A 15,869-nucleotide genomic window follows, 5' to 3' on the forward strand; every position below is an offset into this window, starting at 1 on the left:
CATACAAACACCAAGCTTATTGGGCGCCACCTGCGCTGGAGAGTGGGATCGCCATCATCCACTTCAACGTGGCAATTTAAAACGACGCGCGACGTGTTTTTATACAGCACGGTTGTATTTAAATATGTCAAGATGGCATACATACAGTGTCTCTTCGACACGCTTTTTTATTCTCAAGACGCACGAAAAACACCATTGTATTATGCGCTGGAGCCCGCAATGAATTCCAATTTAGATCACGACGATGCGACCGTCGGCCGATGGCGAATATGGCGCCAGCACCAAGAATACGAACGCTGCCTTTCTACGATACAAGAATCGACTCCACGGAGCGTCCAAGCAGCAGCCGACGCACTCGCTCACGCACGTCGCTAATACGATGCCGGCGCTCATATAGGCAGAGAGAGACCGAGAGCGCGAGGTCGGCCGACGCCAAAACACCTGGCGTGACGTGTGGACCTCCTGCGCTGTTTCGGAACCGGATCTATGATGCGAATATAGACAACATGCGTTTCCGTCCTGGCTTCTTGATGCGAATACAGACGCACTCGGGTTGGCAGAGAGCGCCATCACCGCACAGACAGAATATACGCAGAAGGTGTACAGCACATGGCTGGGGAAAGATCCATCGTCGACACGGTGGCGTAGGGTCGCCACGGTCGACCGACTCGGAAGAAGGAGTGTTGTGGCTTTGTCTGCTACGTCAAAGCGGCCATTGCAGCGGCGACACAGGCAAAGACAACCGTGCGCACCGACCATCCAGCACCAATCGTTGCAGAAGACCATGGGTCTAGAGTAACAACAAAAAGCAATGTTTTGCAAGCAACGCATGATGCCAGACGTCTGCATCGAATCCATCGTGTCAACGTGGTGTCCAGTGGTATTCATGCAGCGTACTAATAGGCCATGTAGTATGGGCTAGAAGCGCAGAGCTTGACCACTGCAGGCGCCGAAGGCTTATTGCCAGCCTCTGCGGTATGTTGGGCACTTGTAGGCAGGAGCAGTATGTGGCCCGGTGGCGCATGACGTGCGCAGTCGTACCGTTCTCGCGCCGCTCGGCTTTGTCAAGAAGCTGCATCGATACCTCTGGTTGTGCTACATACCGACAAACGGCAATCTAGGGAGAGGCATCCGAGCCAGTGCGATGGAGAAACATCAACAATGCTTTTACCATTTCCACATCCTTTCCCATGTAAAACCATGTCAACGCGTTGCTCATTTACGAAATTCTCGGGTCGAGCGCCGTAGTCCGAGTCCAAGGACAATTGTCGTGGCCGTCCTTGGACCAGGTCGCAGGGAGATGCCGTGAGGTTACTGCGGCCGATTCGGCTGCTCGCCTCGGCCCGAGGTGCCATCTTATCGTTTGTGACTAGGTGTAGAGTGATCCAGGTGAAGGCAAGCAGCGCATCTCCCGCCCTTCATGACTGCCGTGTCGCCAGTATTGTCATATCGATATGAGCTCTGCGTTGCATTCAAGGGCTACCTGTATGAGCACACAACACACTTTGCAGCAGCGCCGCCATCACGTTTCATTGTCGGCAGCAAAGCCGCTGCATCCTAACCGCCTAGACTATCAGGGACGATCAGCAGCAAAGCCGTCTTTGGCTTTTCTAGTCCGATTTATATCGCCAACGTCGCACGCTACGAGCGCTGCGCCACGTAGCTGCCACCGCTGGCGCCACCGGGCCGCCTGCAAGTGCCCAACATACCGCAGAGGCCTTCAGCGCCTGCAGTGGTCAAGCCCTGCGCTTCTAGCCCATACTACATGGCCTAGTACGCTGCATCAACACTGGACATCACGTTGACACGATGGATTCAATGCGGATGACTGGCACCATGCGTTGCTTGCAAAACAATGATTTTTGTTGTTACTCTAGACCCTTGGTCTCCTGCAACGATTGGTGCTGGATGGGCGGTGCGCACGGTTGTCTTCGCCTGTGTCGCCGCTGCAATGGCCGCTTTGACGTAGCAGACAAAGCCACAACACTCCTTCTTCCGAGTCGGTCGACCGTGGCGACCCTACGCCACCGTGTCGACGATGGATCTTTCTCCAGCCATGTGCTGTACACCTTCTGCGTATATTATGTCTGTGCGGTGATGGCGCTCTCTGCCAACCCGAGTGCGTCTGTATTCGCATCAAGAAGCCAGGACGGAAACGCATGTTGTCGATATTCGCATCATAGATCCGGTTCCGAAACAGCGCCGGAGGTCCACACGTCACGCCAGGTGTTTTGGCGTCGGCCGACCTCGCGCTCTCGGTCTCTCTCTGCCTATATGAGCGCCGGCATCGTATTAGCGACGTGCGTGAGCGAGTGCGTCGGCTGCTGCTTGGACGCTCGTGGAGTCGATTCTTGTATCGTAGAAAGGGCGTTCGTATTATTGGCGCTGGCGCCATATTCGCCATCGGCCGACGGTCGCATCGTCGTGATCTAAATTGGAATTCATTGCGGGCTCCAGCGCATAATACAATGGTGTTTTTCGTGCTTCTTGAGAATAAAAAAGCGTGTCAAGAGACACTGCATGTATGCCACCTTTGCATATTTAAATACAACCGTGCTGTATAAAAACAAGTCGCGCGTCGTTTTAAATTGCCACGTTGAAGTGGATGATGGCGATCCCACTCTCCAGCGCAGGTGGCGCCCAATAAGCTTGGTGTTTGTATGCCCGGTGCTATTTTGGGGACATGGCGTTGGCCATCAAGATCATTTTCGAATTTGCCTCGACCAGAGCAGCATGACCAACCCGACCGTCCTCCAGGTGCTCACGCGCGGCCTCGGGCAGACGCTGCCGGCGCACCCGGGCAAGGACATGACCGTGCCGCAGGCGCCCGTGCGCACGCCCAACCTCACGGAGCGCGAGACGCGCCTCGCCATCAAGAACGCGCTGCGGTACTTTCCGTCGTCGTGGCACGCGACGCTCGCGCCCGAGTTTGCGCAGGAGCTCAAGGACGAGGGCCACATCTACATGTACCGCTTCCGGCCCACCGAGTACGAGATGAAGGGGTACCCGGTCGATTGGTACCCGGCCAAGACGACATCCGCCAAGGCCATCATGATGATGATCATGAACAACTTGGACAAGGCGATCGCGCAGTTCCCCGCGCACCTCATCACGTACGGCGGCAACGGCAGCGTCTTCTCCAACTGGGCGCAGTACCTCCTCGTCATGAAGTACCTCTCGGAGATGACGGAGGACCAGACGCTCGTGCTCTACTCGGGCCACCCCGCGGGTCTCTTCCCGTCGTCGCCGGACGCGCCGCGCATGATTGTGACCAACGGCATGATGATCCCCAACTACAGCACGCGCGAGATGTACGACAAGCTCTACGCGATGGGCAACACGCAGTATGGCCAGATGACGGCCGGCAGCTACTGCTACATTGGCCCGCAGGGCATTGTGCATGGCACGACCATCACGGTCATGAACGCGGCGCGCAAGTACCTCGGGAAGGAGAGCATGAAGGGCGTCGTGTACGTCTCGTCGGGTCTCGGCGGCATGTCGGGCGCGCAGCCCAAGGCCGGTGTCATTGCCGGCATGATCTCGGTCACGGCCGAGGTCGACTATGCGGCCATCGAGAAGCGCCACGCGCAGGGCTGGGTCAACGAGATCGCGACGACCTTGCCGCAGTGCCTCGACATGATCCGGTCCGCGCGCAAGGACCAGCGCGTCGTCTCGATCGCGTACCACGGCAACGTCGTGGACCTCTGGGAGGCGCTCGCGGACGCGGCGGACGCGGGCGAGCACCTCGTGGACCTCGGCTCGGACCAGACGTCGTTGCACAACCCGTACAACGGCGGGTACTACCCGTCCAGCTCTCGTTCGACGACGCGCTCAAGATGATGGCGTCGGACCCGGCGCATTTCAAGGAGCTCGTGCAGTCGTCGCTGCTTCGCCACGTGGGCGCGATCAACCGACTCACGGCCAAAGGCATGTACTTTTGGGACTATGGCAACTCGTTCTTGCTCGAGGCGAGCCGCGCCGGCGCCGACATTTACAAGTCGGACGACTTGGAAGACGGCTTCAAGTACCCGTCGTACGTGCAGGACATTATGGGCGACATCTTCTCGCTCGGCTTTGGTCCGTTCCGCTGGGTGTGCACGTCGGGCTTGGAGGCCGACTTGCTCAAGACGGACGCGATCGCCGGTCGCATCCTCAAGGAGTACCTCGCGACCGCGCCGCCGCTTGTGGCCGCGCAGCTCCGCGACAACATTCGCTGGATCGAGGCCGCGGACGAAAACAAGATGGTCGTCGGCACGCAAGCCCGCATTCTGTACGCTGACCGCCACGCGCGCGCCAGCATTGCGATCGCGCTCAACCAAGCGATCGCGTCCGGGGAGCTCTCGGCGCCCGTCGTGCTCTCGCGCGACCACCACGACGTCTCGGGTACCGACTCGCCGTTCCGCGAGACGTCCAATGTCACGGACGGCTCGATGTTCTGCGCCGACATGGCGATCCACAACGTGATTGGCGACGCGGCGCGCGGCGCGACGTGGGTCTCGATCCACAACGGCGGCGGCTGCGGCTGGGGCCAGGTCATGAACGGCGGGTTCGGCCACGTGCTCGATGGGTCGCAGGCCGCGGAGCGCAAGGCCGCGAGCATGCTGCGCTGGGACGTCAACAACGGCGTCTCGCGCCGCGCGTGGGGCCGCAATGACAACGCGTGCTTTGCGATCGCACGCGAGATGGAGGTCGACCCGCTCCTCACCGTCACGATGCCCCAGGCCGCCGACGACGACCTTATCAAGCGCGTGTGCGACGCGACCTTTCAGTAGGTCCATGGGACCGACGATGGGTCTTGACTGGAGACTGAGTCTGGTCGCCGAAGAATGGACAAGTGGTTAGTAGAAAAGTGTAGTTGAATGGATTTTGGATTGAACGAGAGGCGTTTGCTCCAAAGCTCGCCATGCTGCAGGCGGGACCAGTGCGCTACAGTCTCTTGGAGGACGCGTTGCTACCGACTGGAATATATGTCAGATGAGAGATGCACGATCGGCCTAGTAAAGGACGCGTCGTAGATCAAAGTATGCCGGGTTACGTCAGACTACGGTGGACATCTCAATGAAATGAAATGCGATGTATTGGAGCGGTCCACAGTCTACGTTGGAGGGCTCTCGATCACTTGTCGCCGTGGCCGACCGAGGTGGCTTGATGGCTCGGCGTCTCGAGACGCGAGGTGGTCCCTTCTCGGTGGTGAGGGATGCTTTGGCTTGTAGCGTCACTGTCGAGGGCACGAGGTTGATGGGGCGCAGCTCGGGTGTTTGGTTCTGTATTGAAATGACATGAAGCACTCGTGTCGCGCACGCACCTCTGTCAGCATGAAGCCAATAAAGTCGTTCATCCTTGACGTGTCCTCGGCCATCTACAATAGAGATGTCGTCAGGAGTCGCTCGAGGCACCGGCGTGGACGACCTGGCGTAGCAGTTGGTCGAGGTCGTCGTCGATCTACTTGGACGCGATCAGTGCCATGCTGCCCAGGAGGTGTGCGATCGACCTCGGTTGTGTGGGTGGATGTGTTCTTCATGCTCGGCTCAATAATGCTCGACTGCAGGTGCCCCTTCTTGCCCCATGGCCAGAGCTACTCCGACTGCCGCTACTGCATTCCGTGAATCGATGGCGAGCGTTCTTCCGTCCTGAGAACGACGACGTGCACCTATCGCCTCGGCCCACAACTTCAAGTTGGGTTCGTCGTCTTTCCGATATAGGGGTCGTTTCGTGCTCTACGCTGGCGCAAAGCAGGTCGTCGTAGCACCCCATTATCTCAATTCAATGCCCAGTTCCATGCATATTTAGGCGTGAGAGCACCACCAAAAAGAACAACGGGCGTTGGGATGCACCGGCAGGTCGACTATGGCAGCGTCGAGTACTGGGACGCGCGGTACATCAGCAGGCAATCGGACGTCGCGGGATGTCTACTTCCCGTACGGCGTCATCCAGAAAGGCCTCGAGCCGTTCTTCAAACCGTCCAAGGCCGAGCGCATCTTGATCCTGGGCTGCGGCACGAGCTCGATGGGCCACGACATGCTCGCCGCGGGCTTCCATGACATCACGTGCATGGACTTTTCGCCCGCGGCCATTCGCATCGTGACGCAGCGCCAGGCGCCGCCCATGGACGGCCGGCCTGCGCCCAAGTGTACGTGGCCAATCGTATCCAAGTAAGCACTGCTTTCGCCTGTCGTAGACGTGCTCATGGACGCGCGCGACATGGCGGCCTTCCCGAGCGCGTCGTTTGACGCCGTGATCGACAAGGGTATGCAGACCATGTTCAATTTGTACCATTCGAGCAATCCCTTCCCTCGTGCGATGGCCATTAGGCGTCTTGGATGCGGTCGTCTGCGGCGTTGCCAACAGCGCTGGTGCTGGCCAGATGATGGACGAAATCCACCGTGTGCTCACCGCCGACGGCGCGTGCTTTGTCTTTTCGAGTACGCTCCTCCTCATGGTCCTTTGTTCCGCTTGCCATGGCGATCTAGATGGCTCGTATGCATCCCGGGCGCCATATATCGACTGTAATGCGGCGTCATGGCAAATCAACCAGATCAGTATTGGTACGTAACTCCGACGAGCCGCGCTTCGTCGACGATGGGATGCTAGGCCAACCCGCGCACTTTTTAGCGTTATATCTGCGTAAGAAGTCGCTGGCGACGTAAGCATTAGGCCCATTTTTGCGTGATCGCAGCACCGAGCAGTCCCGCTTCCTGGAGCGTCTCGTCCATGCCCACGAGCGGCTTGGGCGGGAACCCGGCCATGAGCACATACGCCTGACCTGTCGCGCCTTCGCGGTGGAGCACAGCGTGGATGTCGCGCACGGTATGTGTCGTGTTGAAGGTCTCGCGCACACGGCCGCCGTTGGCGAGACGGATCTGGATCACTGTCGTCGGCTTTGTCGTGTCGACGGGCGCAAGCGCGGTGGGTGCATCGCTTACAATCGCAGCCGCTTCGACCTGTGCAAAGGATCATGTGCGCATGCAGAAGAGGCAATCACTCGCTATACCTTGGTGGCGCCCATGGATTGGCCTTCGCCCGCGAACGCAGCGTACTTGGGCTTAGCCGACTCTTTGTACTGCTCTGTGCGCTTGTCGACGAGCGAAATGTCGACGTGCTGGCCGCGCGAGTGCAGTGCTTCCAGCTCCCGGGGCACGACGCCCCGCTCGATCGCGGTTAGAAACTCGCGGTTGTTCTCGTCATCGCGGCGCCGGTACTCGCCATCATCGACCGTAAAGCCGTCGGCGTAAAACGTGATAACGTGCGACGGCGTCGCCGACGCGTCGCCTTGGGCGCCTTGCTGCTGGGCGCGGGAGATGATGTTGTCAATGCTCGGAGGGCCGCCCGTGGGGTTGCCATAGACGCTCAGCCCGCTGCCACCGCCCGTCGAGTTGGTGCCACCAGTGTAGTACGACTGCTTCTCTTCGTCGCTGTCGCTGTCATCGTTGGCGGCGCGGTTGCGCAGGTTGCCAAAGCCAAAGACGTTCATGCTTCTCCGTCGCAAGCTCGAAACTAAAATCCACGCCTGTCGACTATCCGGATAACCTGCGGTGGCGAGACCGACTAAGCGACTAACACTGTAAACAACAAATACTACGCTGCACGACACGGACTACTATTACCGTGTAGTAGTCCATGCACAAAGGTACCTACTATTAATCAATCGGTACTGTGGATGAGCATAGTAGAGGAGCTGGCAGTATGCTTGCGCTTTGAGCGCAAGCAGTCACAACGTCATTTACATTTGTTAGTCGAAACGTGATTAATCTCGATTTCAGCCAATGGCATCGCCGCATCCAATGGCATTCTATTACTTTGAAATTGTAAGCATGAATGCTAAAAAGGCACCAATCGGACGCGGGCTTCTAGAATCTCGTCAATTTATTTCATACAGGAATACTACTCTTTGTATTGATAAAAGAGTAAATGCATTAAAAGATTTCCAGAAAATACAATCTTGGCCCGACGGACACGGCAACAACAACACAATGGGCCGCGCTGCGATCCGCTTGGCCTCGCCGCAGGAGCACGCCGATATCGAGCTGCTGCTGCATGCGCTCGGCTCTGCTCAATGTAAGCTCTCTACGGAGCCCACCCATATTGGCCAGAAGCATGTCTTTGTCGCGGAAACCTCGGGTCCCATCGGCGTTCTCGTGCTTCTACGAGACCAAGACGTGGCGGTGATTGATGCACTCGCTGTCGATCCCATCCACCGCAGCCAAGGTGCTTCATCTTTATTTGCACGTCTATATGTCGATGTGGATCTCGTAGGTACAGGGTCGGACCTTGTGCGCGCTGCTGAGCGCTTCCTCGTATCGGAGGCAAAGGAAACCAGTCGGTACCTCGCACTCTCGTGCGTCCCGTCCGACGCCGCTGAGCGGTTCGCGCAGCGCTTGGGCTTTGCCGAATACAGCGGCGAATTTGATGCAGTAACAGGCGCGCGCCTCGTCGTGTACCGGGTACTACACTCTCGCTCCGGAAGCCGCGCTATTACAAGTGGCCTTAGAAACCCGTTGGCGACCACCATGCCCCAGACGCCTCCATGGGTGATGATGTCATGGGCGCCTTCCTTGCCCAAGTGGATGGGTCGGAGGACCCTTCTCTGGCGGCATCCGCAAAGACTCCGCTCTTCGCGTCCATCCTCTCGACCGTGCGACGCATGTCGACCTCATTGATCGACCACGATGTATCTTGTAGATGCGCTTGGATACGCTGGAGGCGCTCGCGACGGACTTGGGCAGCACTGCTTGCATCGAGATGCTAACTGACGACGGCGATGACGATCGCGAGACGCCCGAGAGCCTCGACTCGCTCGTACGCCTGCTCATGACGCAGCTGCGCGATCCGAGCCACGCAGAGCTTGTCACGTCATTTCGACCAAGTCCAGAGTCATCGGAGGAAAAGGAGTAGCCATACCGGCTGCACCCAAGAGAATTGCTTAACGACAGATTCCTCTCGTGCACCTGTGACCTGTGGAAGCCGCGCGGCTAATGCGGTGCATCTTGGAAAGGCCCGTGACATACTATATGACGCGTGCGACCATATCCTGCTCGCGTCAAAGCAAGCGTTCTCGGTTCCTCGCTGGTCAAGGAACTGAAGGTGGTGGTGCTATCGTAATCTCGCCGGGAAGCACCTCGAATGACGCTTGAAGTTGGCAGTTGGGTCCTTCCTACTCTCACGGGACAGAAAGACCATCGTCCGCTTCTCTCGCACGCTCAAGGTACGGGTAATAGATATCCAAGGAAAGGCCAAACAACCGTCCATACAAAAGAGAGTCTAATTCGGTAGAGAAGTAGCAGCTAGGCAAGGAGGCAAGGAGCTAGACAAGGAGGCTACAGTTCGAATGGATCGGCCAGACGAGGCGCACCAGCTACACTTGGTGTGACAACCACCCCAACTTCAACGGGTCCTTGCGACTTGAACTTGGGCGGCGTGTGCACTTCGAACTTCGAAACTGCCACGGAACCAGCTGGAATTCCGTGGATTTTCGGCACGGCGCACGGTCGCCTTTTGCCCTTTGGGAAGGAAGAGCGCGGGAAGGGGCTGACCAAGGGATGGGGAGCTGACCACGGGTACATGCGTACTGGCACGACGGGGTGACAGAAATAGCAGGATATATTCGCAATGGTGTTGTGTGTCAGTTTGTTAAATAAGAAAACGCGACCGACCTTATAAAAAGTGCTGCATGACCGCGCGCAGGCCATACATGAGGCCGGCTTGTTTGCGGGCCTCGGCCGTGAGCAGCGTCACGTGACACTTTTCCGACGCCGTCAGCGTGTGGTTGAAGTGTTCAATGTCCTTGGCCGTCACGCGCCACGGCGTGCACGCGACCTTCTTGACAAACTGCTTGGTCGGGCGGTTGAGGAAGATGTTGACGTTCTTGTAGTCGTAGTCGTCGTGGCAAATGCCGTAAATGCGGTGCACGTAGTACCAGATCGCATGGCGGAACGGCGTCGTGTCCATGCCCTCCACGTCTTGGTTGCTCTTGGTGGCCGTGGCATGGGCCCCGTACGAGTGGTACGTCATCTTGAGCGTGAGCTTGAAGAGGTCTTCCAGAATGTGGCCCTACACTCAATTCAGAGAATGCGCATGTGTTGAGGAGGACGTACGCCTTGGCCGGGAAAGTACCGACTCACGAGCGAGAAGCAGTGCTCGTCCCACGAAAAGTCTTCCGTGTGCAACACGTTGTACTCGCGCGACCGCACGTCAAAGTCGACGTACTCGACAAACGTCTCGCTGCAGTAGCGCCACAGCTCGCCTTTCAGATGCGCCGTCGACGACAAGCCGCGCAGACGACCGCTTGCTACACCATACTCTCCGTCAGAGTGGCATGCACAAGACACAGAGGTACGTACGCGGCAGGGCCGCCACTTCAAAAGGCACTTCCTCCTCCTCCTCTTCGTCAATGTCCTCGTCGTCGTCGTCCTTCTCGGTGGACGTCGCGTCGCCTTCGGGCGCGTCTTCGTCGTCGCTTTGCGTAAATTCGGCGTCCTTGGCCAGTCGCTGCCGCAAGAGCTCTTCCTCCAGCTCCATGCGCGCCACGTCGTAGCCGGGGCTGGCCCCGAGCTCGCTGCCGCACTCGCTCATCTTGCCAATGCTGCTTCGGCGGTTGATCGCACCAATGTACGTGTCGGGGTTGGACGTGCTCGAGAGGACCGCGAGGTCTTCTTCGTCGACGACGCCAAGGCCGAGCGTGATGCTGCACATCGAGTGGTACATGCACATGACGATGATCGCGTGCACGAGCTCCGAGATGGACCACGACGACCCGTCGCTGTCGGATGCCAGCTACAAGATGTGGATCGTTAGGTACGCAGGAGTCGCGGCGTCACGTACTAGGTCGGCGATGTCATCGCTCGTAATGAGCCACGGCTGGTGCGCCAGCAGCGCGTTGAGGCTGTGGAGGCGCGCGAGCTTGGCCGGCACAAAGTCGAGGCCGTCGAGCCAGGACGGGTCGCCGCCATTCACGAGAAAATAGTGTTGGTGGATCATCGAGACGTAGTGACACCGGTACTCGGCCGCGGCCATGAGCGCAATGTAGTTGCGCCACTCGAGCGGGAGCGGGCCATCTACAGACGCAGATGAGCACATTTGCATCTTCGTCGTATCGCACCGTTGAGCATGATGGACGTGATCGACGACCGAAAGAGCTGCAGGTACGGCTTGTGCCACGCCAGCATGCGCGTCAAGTGCGAGACGCGGCCGCCTTGGAGGAAGCAGCGCGTAAAGATGGCTTGGAGGTCCTCGTCGTCGTTCTTGACGATGCCAATGACCTCGGACTTTTGGAAAAACGACGACACATCCGAGTCTTCGTCCGTGGGCTCGGCGCCGTTCGCTGGCGCGCACTTGGGCGTAAACGTGAGGCCGCGCTCAGTCGCTATATCGGCGAGCAGCGCCCGGCAGCCGGTGCGAATGTCGGCGAGAGGCGCTTCGCGGGCCAACCGCCACATGCTGGGCAAGTGCGCCTCCAAGACCGACGGCTCCATGGCCATGGCTTCTTCGCGGAGCTGGTCCATAGTGCTCGCGCGCTGGCGCGGGTCGGCGCTAAGGAGGCGCCGAAAGAACCACTCCTTCTTGACCGCAAAGTGGCTGTCGCTCCTCGCGGCGCTCAGCATGTCTCGACGCGCTCAAAATCCAAAATGACCGTGCTGGCGTGCGGGCCGGTGTCTTGACTTGGGTTTTGTATGTAGCAGCACGGTTGTATGCAAACGACCGAATCCCGTGGCAACTTCGAGTTCTGGAACTTCGAACGTGCCGAAAATAAGCCTCGGCGCCGCGCGCCAGTGAAATTTCTGGCTTTGCCGTGTCTATACAAAATCGCCTGTCGTGTGTCACGGATGCAGTTCTGGAGCCTTTTACCACGCATACAGAGGCCAGGTGTCGAGCAGGATGCCTGTAGGAAGCTCCGCAACACGTGGCATCTCCATGTGGGCGAGGCGCCAATCACAGGCGTCTCGCGTCCACAAGTAAAAGCTGTGGCGGTGGGCCGTACTAGATAAGAATCTCGTCCGTCGCTCAACCGAGTCCTCGGCCAAGGTGTCGCCCTTGCAAAGACGTTGGTCGCCTGTCGCTGGACGTCTTGCATGCATACAGTGTACGAGCGACTGCCTATTGGATAGCGTTCCTCGCCAACGACAGGTGCCATACGTGGCAGCACCTCCGTCCGCGGCCACAGGTGGTGGCGCCACCTGGCCGTTCCAATGACTTGGACATTGTATGGTATACAATGTCGAGTATAGTCGATCCAAAAGATACGAACGACAGCGACTGTACGAAGAAGATGCGGTTGGCTACAAAGACGCAGATGCACCTTCGGCCGTCCTTCTCGTTCGAGCCGTCAGTGGTGGTGCCGGTGGACGCGAGCAGCCTTGTGGCCGAGAACGATGTGCCGGCCAAGTACCACCGCGCGCTCTCGGTCGTCTCGGCCATCTTCAACAAGTATTACAACGGGTCGCACCGCGCCGTGGACGTTGATGTGGCCCGGCGCCTCGTGGCCCACGAAGATGTGCTCTTCAGTATCCAGTGCCACATCGAACAAGTCGACTGCATGGATATTAATGGCAGTACTCTAACGCCTGGCGTACTACTAGGGCCCGGCTGCGATTCATCGCGAAAAGAAGACGTCCGAGGTGCGCGACATCACAGCCCAAGGTACTCGCGTCGTCGTGCGGGCGGCGGAGATTCATGTGTGCTTGTTTCTGTAGCCCACCATTCGACGCCGTGGTTTGCACTCTGTGGCGGGTACCTCAACGGCCCCGGCTCTGTCATGTATGAATCGGATCTCAATGACTGGGTGAACCTTGTGATGACTGAGTTTGCTGTTTTGTTTTAGGCGGGAGTGGGACAAGCTCGGCGAGATGGCGCCGGAAGCAGCGATGAACGAGTATGTTGTTCTCGTGGATCGGCTCTTGCCAGGCTGGGACGATCAGTCCGAGTTCCCGGTCGCACGCCAGGTGGGTGCTTGGAAAGAAACGAGCGGTGCCTGATCATGCCGTAGGACCGGTTCTGGCAAGACGACGCCGTGCGCTCGGCGTGCTCCGTGTGCGAGGCGCCCTTCACGGTGCACAACCGACGCCACCACGTATGCACCAACTTGGTCGATTTGTATCATCGTTGCCGTAGTGTCGCATGTGCTTTGACATTTTTTGCCATCTCTGCACGGCGTCCCAGGTCGAGCTGCTGCTCTCGCGAGGTGCGCCGCCGCGCAAGTACCGTGTCTGTGGCGCGTGCAAGGCCAGCATCGACAATGACAAGGGCAAGCCACATCATCTGGATGTGGACGGGCATCGGATGTTGATGCTGCTGTGTAGGGCTCGCCGAAGTACGCCGGCTGGTGACGGAGAACCGGCGCATCAAAGATGCGATCCAGGCGCTCGCCAAGACCACAGAAACGCAGGTCGCGGCACAAGCGGCTGTCGTCGCCAAGCTGCGCGCGGAAGCCACCCACCTCGGTGCTTACTTTGTGCATTCGACGCGGCGACAACTCATTGTGACAGGCTGTGACGTGGCAAAGCTCGAGGCAATCACGGCCGCCAAGCTCGGCGCATCACCGTCGCGCACGATGGAAGAGGTCAAGACGCCGCCGGCGCACAAGTTCAAGGTCCGAACTCCGTTTGGTGCTACATGTTGACGTGTGGTGTAGCCAAGCGAGTCGGTCGAGGCATGTGCCCAGCTGCGCCTCGCCCACCGCCAGCTTGGAATGTGCTTGAAAGTGGCCGAGGTCCGATCCAAGAAAGCACTCGAGTCGCTGCACATTGCCATGGTCGTCTACGAAGAGGTATACTTCACGCTTCTTGCGTGTCCAAGACCGTGTCGTAGGCGATCCGCCACAAGAAGATTCGGTGGCACCCGGTCGCGGCGGGCGCGCTCCCGTACTTGAGCGTCTTTGACCTTGCCATGCTGAGCCAAGTGCGCATCACCGCCCCGTCGCTTTCGACTTAGCGTTCTTGTAGACGTGCAAGACGCTGCACGCGTACATTGCCAAGCACGATTTGCAGCGAAAAGCCATTGCGCAGCAGGCCTTTCCCGCATGTTTTCGGTAGACTGGAGCTTGCACATTCCTTGAATTCGCCTTGTGGATAGCCCGCAAATGTGGCTTTCGCGCCTCTGCAGCGACAGCGACACCAACAAGTTCATTTGCGACCTGGCCGAAGCACTCACGTCCGCGCTCAGCCTCGAGTACGACTCGGACCAAGCCGTGCAGTGGTACTCGATCATGCCCAAGTCGTCGCCGATATGGTCGGAAGCGTACGGTGTACGTGTCATTTCTTGTACATAGTTTTCCAAATGGATACGAATGCACTGGGTGTAGCTCATTCTCGAACGCTGCGGCGCGATCGGGAATCTCGAACACGACAAGCAGATTGTGGCGGACGTCGGGCGCACGTTTGGCCGCTCGGCCGTGCGCAAGACCAAGCGCCGCGAGCGGGTAACGACATCCCTTGAGATCGTCGGTCTTAATGTCCAAGGTGCCATCGGCGTAGGAAGCCGACCCGTACGAAGGGTTGGACCGCGAGCCAAAGAAAGACTCGCTCATCAACGTGCTTCGCGCGTTTACAAGCACCAATGCGACGGTGGGCTACTGCCAGGGCATGGTACGCCGTCATGTAGTGGCTGCTTGGCGCGCGAAGATCTTATAGAACTTTTTGGCGGCCTTTATGCTCGCCAACGTCGAGTGGAACGAAGCGCAGGCCTTTTGGCTCCTTGCGGCCATGGCGGTCTCGCCCACGTACGAGATCATGGACATGTACAAGCCGGGCGTCCCGCTGCTCAATTTGCGCTTCTTCCAGGTCCGTATGGCGTCGAAATAATGCGCTAAGTAAGCGGTGTGTGCAGCTCCATATGCTCGTCAAACAGTGGTTGCCGGCCGTCCACGCGCACTTTGAAGCACAGGATTTTCATGTGAGCATGTGTGCCTCGGGGTAGGGTTGCATCCTCTATCGACGACTCTTCGAGTGAGAACGATCTATCATGATGTAGATGGTTTATGACACTCTTTACCAACTTTGACACGCTGCCGCCGGACGCCGTCGTCCGCGTCATGGACGGCTTTGTCGTGTACGGCTGGAAAATGATCTTCCGCGTCGCGCTCGCGCTCCTCACGTACCTCGAGGTAGACGTTGCCATTGCGTCTTGTATACATGACGTACATGTAGTCGGCGATCCTCGCCGCGGACTTGGAGGCGATCGTGGATCTCTTCTACAACTTGGATGACGGCGCGGTATGCACGACACATGCCTTTGTACAAGGAGATGGCTGACGACCACGCGTAGCTCATCCTGCACCCCGAGTACCTCGTGCACGCAGCGAATAAAATCAAGGTACTCTATGGCACTTATGCGACCAAGGTCGACGATGATGACGCGTAGGTCACCAATTCCATGCTGCAGGCGCTGCAAGACGACTATGACGAGCTGTACCCGTCCAACCTTGGTGCGACGCTTTCGCCGCGCCATGAGACCGCGGGGAGCACGCCAGCGCTGCCAATGCTCAAGCTCACCTCTGCGTCGATCGACGACGTGGGCCCGGATACCATTTGCACCACGTCGTAGGTCCACCTGGATGATTCCTCTTGTGTCCTACTGAAATCAATCAATCAATCAAAAGTGTTCGCGTTGAAATCAAATTAGCAAAAACTAACTCAAAGACTTCGCATACGTAGTGCTACGCCTGAATGCGTGGGAGTTGGTACCAGCACTTGGTCGTTGGGAGTGAGCTGCGCACGGAGAGATCCATCCCGTGGTGGATCCCACTCGCCGAGGGTTAGCTCGCTCGAGGTCGTACGCAGGCTCCTGTACTGGGACCACCCGACAGAGGAGTGCAAGCCGTCGGGTGTGTTTCAAACGAAACCGTCCGAGCCCGCATCCGAATAAATCCGGATACCGAC

At 58.3% G+C, this 15,869-nt stretch overlaps 7 protein-coding genes across 7 annotated transcripts; 4 read left to right on the plus strand and 3 right to left on the minus strand.

Annotated features, from left to right (window-relative positions):
* Positions 1 to 2,733: 2,733 nt before the first annotated feature.
* Positions 2,734 to 4,883, plus strand: SPRG_04491 (urocanate hydratase; the record flags this gene model as incomplete). The annotated part of the gene is made up of 2 exons (XM_012343415.1): positions 2,734 to 3,747; positions 3,813 to 4,883. The coding sequence occupies 2 exons, from the start codon at positions 2,734 to 2,736 to the stop codon at positions 4,770 to 4,772; spliced, it is 1,974 nt and encodes a 657-aa protein (XP_012198805.1). The 3' UTR covers positions 4,773 to 4,883.
* Positions 4,884 to 5,099: 216 nt separating this feature from the next.
* On the minus strand, positions 5,100 to 5,521 carry SPRG_19661 (hypothetical protein; the record flags this gene model as incomplete). Its single annotated transcript, XM_012343491.1, has 4 exons — positions 5,100 to 5,264; positions 5,306 to 5,359; positions 5,410 to 5,442; positions 5,492 to 5,521. Coding segments are annotated over 4 exons (282 nt in total), but the record flags the coding sequence as incomplete, so codon positions are not given.
* Positions 5,522 to 5,847: 326 nt separating this feature from the next.
* Positions 5,848 to 6,553, plus strand: SPRG_04492 (hypothetical protein; the record flags this gene model as incomplete). The annotated part of the gene is made up of 4 exons (XM_012343416.1): positions 5,848 to 6,130; positions 6,179 to 6,247; positions 6,312 to 6,422; positions 6,471 to 6,553. The coding sequence occupies 4 exons, from the start codon at positions 5,848 to 5,850 to the stop codon at positions 6,551 to 6,553; spliced, it is 546 nt and encodes a 181-aa protein (XP_012198806.1).
* SPRG_04493 (hypothetical protein) lies at positions 6,549 to 7,502 on the minus strand. Its single transcript, XM_012343417.1, has 2 exons — positions 6,992 to 7,502; positions 6,549 to 6,941 (listed from the first exon to the last, which is right to left on the minus strand). The coding sequence occupies exons 1-2, from the start codon at positions 7,469 to 7,471 to the stop codon at positions 6,651 to 6,653; spliced, it is 771 nt and encodes a 256-aa protein (XP_012198807.1). The 5' UTR covers positions 7,472 to 7,502; the 3' UTR covers positions 6,549 to 6,650.
* A 408-nt stretch (positions 7,503 to 7,910) lies between these two features.
* On the plus strand, positions 7,911 to 8,946 carry SPRG_04494 (hypothetical protein). The gene is made up of 4 exons (XM_012343418.1): positions 7,911 to 8,205; positions 8,254 to 8,441; positions 8,489 to 8,632; positions 8,680 to 8,946. The coding sequence occupies exons 1-4, from the start codon at positions 7,971 to 7,973 to the stop codon at positions 8,890 to 8,892; spliced, it is 780 nt and encodes a 259-aa protein (XP_012198808.1). The 5' UTR covers positions 7,911 to 7,970; the 3' UTR covers positions 8,893 to 8,946.
* A 705-nt stretch (positions 8,947 to 9,651) lies between these two features.
* SPRG_04495 (hypothetical protein) lies at positions 9,652 to 11,597 on the minus strand (the record flags this gene model as incomplete). The annotated part of the gene is made up of 5 exons (XM_012343419.1): positions 9,652 to 10,047; positions 10,092 to 10,285; positions 10,338 to 10,770; positions 10,819 to 11,051; positions 11,096 to 11,597. 5 exons carry the CDS (start codon positions 11,595 to 11,597, stop codon positions 9,652 to 9,654), a joined length of 1,758 nt encoding a protein of 585 aa, XP_012198809.1.
* Positions 11,598 to 12,221: 624 nt separating this feature from the next.
* On the plus strand, positions 12,222 to 15,589 carry SPRG_04496 (hypothetical protein). The gene is made up of 20 exons (XM_012343420.1): positions 12,222 to 12,520; positions 12,573 to 12,633; positions 12,687 to 12,750; positions 12,815 to 12,935; positions 12,980 to 13,063; positions 13,105 to 13,237; positions 13,293 to 13,433; positions 13,479 to 13,582; positions 13,625 to 13,759; positions 13,801 to 13,890; positions 13,935 to 14,020; positions 14,065 to 14,236; positions 14,294 to 14,410; positions 14,466 to 14,576; positions 14,622 to 14,771; positions 14,818 to 14,903; positions 14,962 to 15,094; positions 15,138 to 15,203; positions 15,256 to 15,303; positions 15,352 to 15,589. Exons 1-20 carry the CDS (start codon positions 12,263 to 12,265, stop codon positions 15,532 to 15,534), a joined length of 2,343 nt encoding a protein of 780 aa, XP_012198810.1. The 5' UTR covers positions 12,222 to 12,262; the 3' UTR covers positions 15,535 to 15,589.
* The last annotated feature ends 280 nt before the right edge of the window (positions 15,590 to 15,869 follow it).

Source organism: Saprolegnia parasitica (genome assembly GCF_000151545.1).
Source record: "Saprolegnia parasitica CBS 223.65 unplaced genomic scaffold supercont2.13, whole genome shotgun sequence".
Lineage (NCBI taxonomy): Eukaryota > Oomycota > Saprolegniomycetes > Saprolegniales > Saprolegniaceae > Saprolegnia > Saprolegnia parasitica.

Coding starts and splice junctions, on each gene's coding strand:
- SPRG_04496 (XM_012343420.1), top strand. CDS start 12,263: ATGCGGTTGGCTACAAAGACGCAGATGCACCTTCGGCCGTCCTTCTCG. Junction 13,434..13,478: donor CGCGGAAGCCACCCACCTCG/GTGCTTACTTTG, acceptor TCATTGTGACAG/GCTGTGACGTGGCAAAGCTC. Junction 14,237..14,293: donor TATGGTCGGAAGCGTACGGT/GTACGTGTCATT, acceptor CACTGGGTGTAG/CTCATTCTCGAACGCTGCGG.
- SPRG_04493 (XM_012343417.1), bottom strand. CDS start 7,471: ATGAACGTCTTTGGCTTTGGCAACCTGCGCAACCGCGCCGCCAACGAT. Junction 6,942..6,991: donor AATCCATGGGCGCCACCAAG/GTATAGCGAGTG, acceptor TCCTTTGCACAG/GTCGAAGCGGCTGCGATTGT.
- SPRG_04494 (XM_012343418.1), top strand. CDS start 7,971: ATGGGCCGCGCTGCGATCCGCTTGGCCTCGCCGCAGGAGCACGCCGAT. Junction 8,442..8,488: donor CGCGCCTCGTCGTGTACCGG/GTACTACACTCT, acceptor AAGTGGCCTTAG/AAACCCGTTGGCGACCACCA. Junction 8,633..8,679: donor TCGCGTCCATCCTCTCGACC/GTGCGACGCATG, acceptor TGTATCTTGTAG/ATGCGCTTGGATACGCTGGA.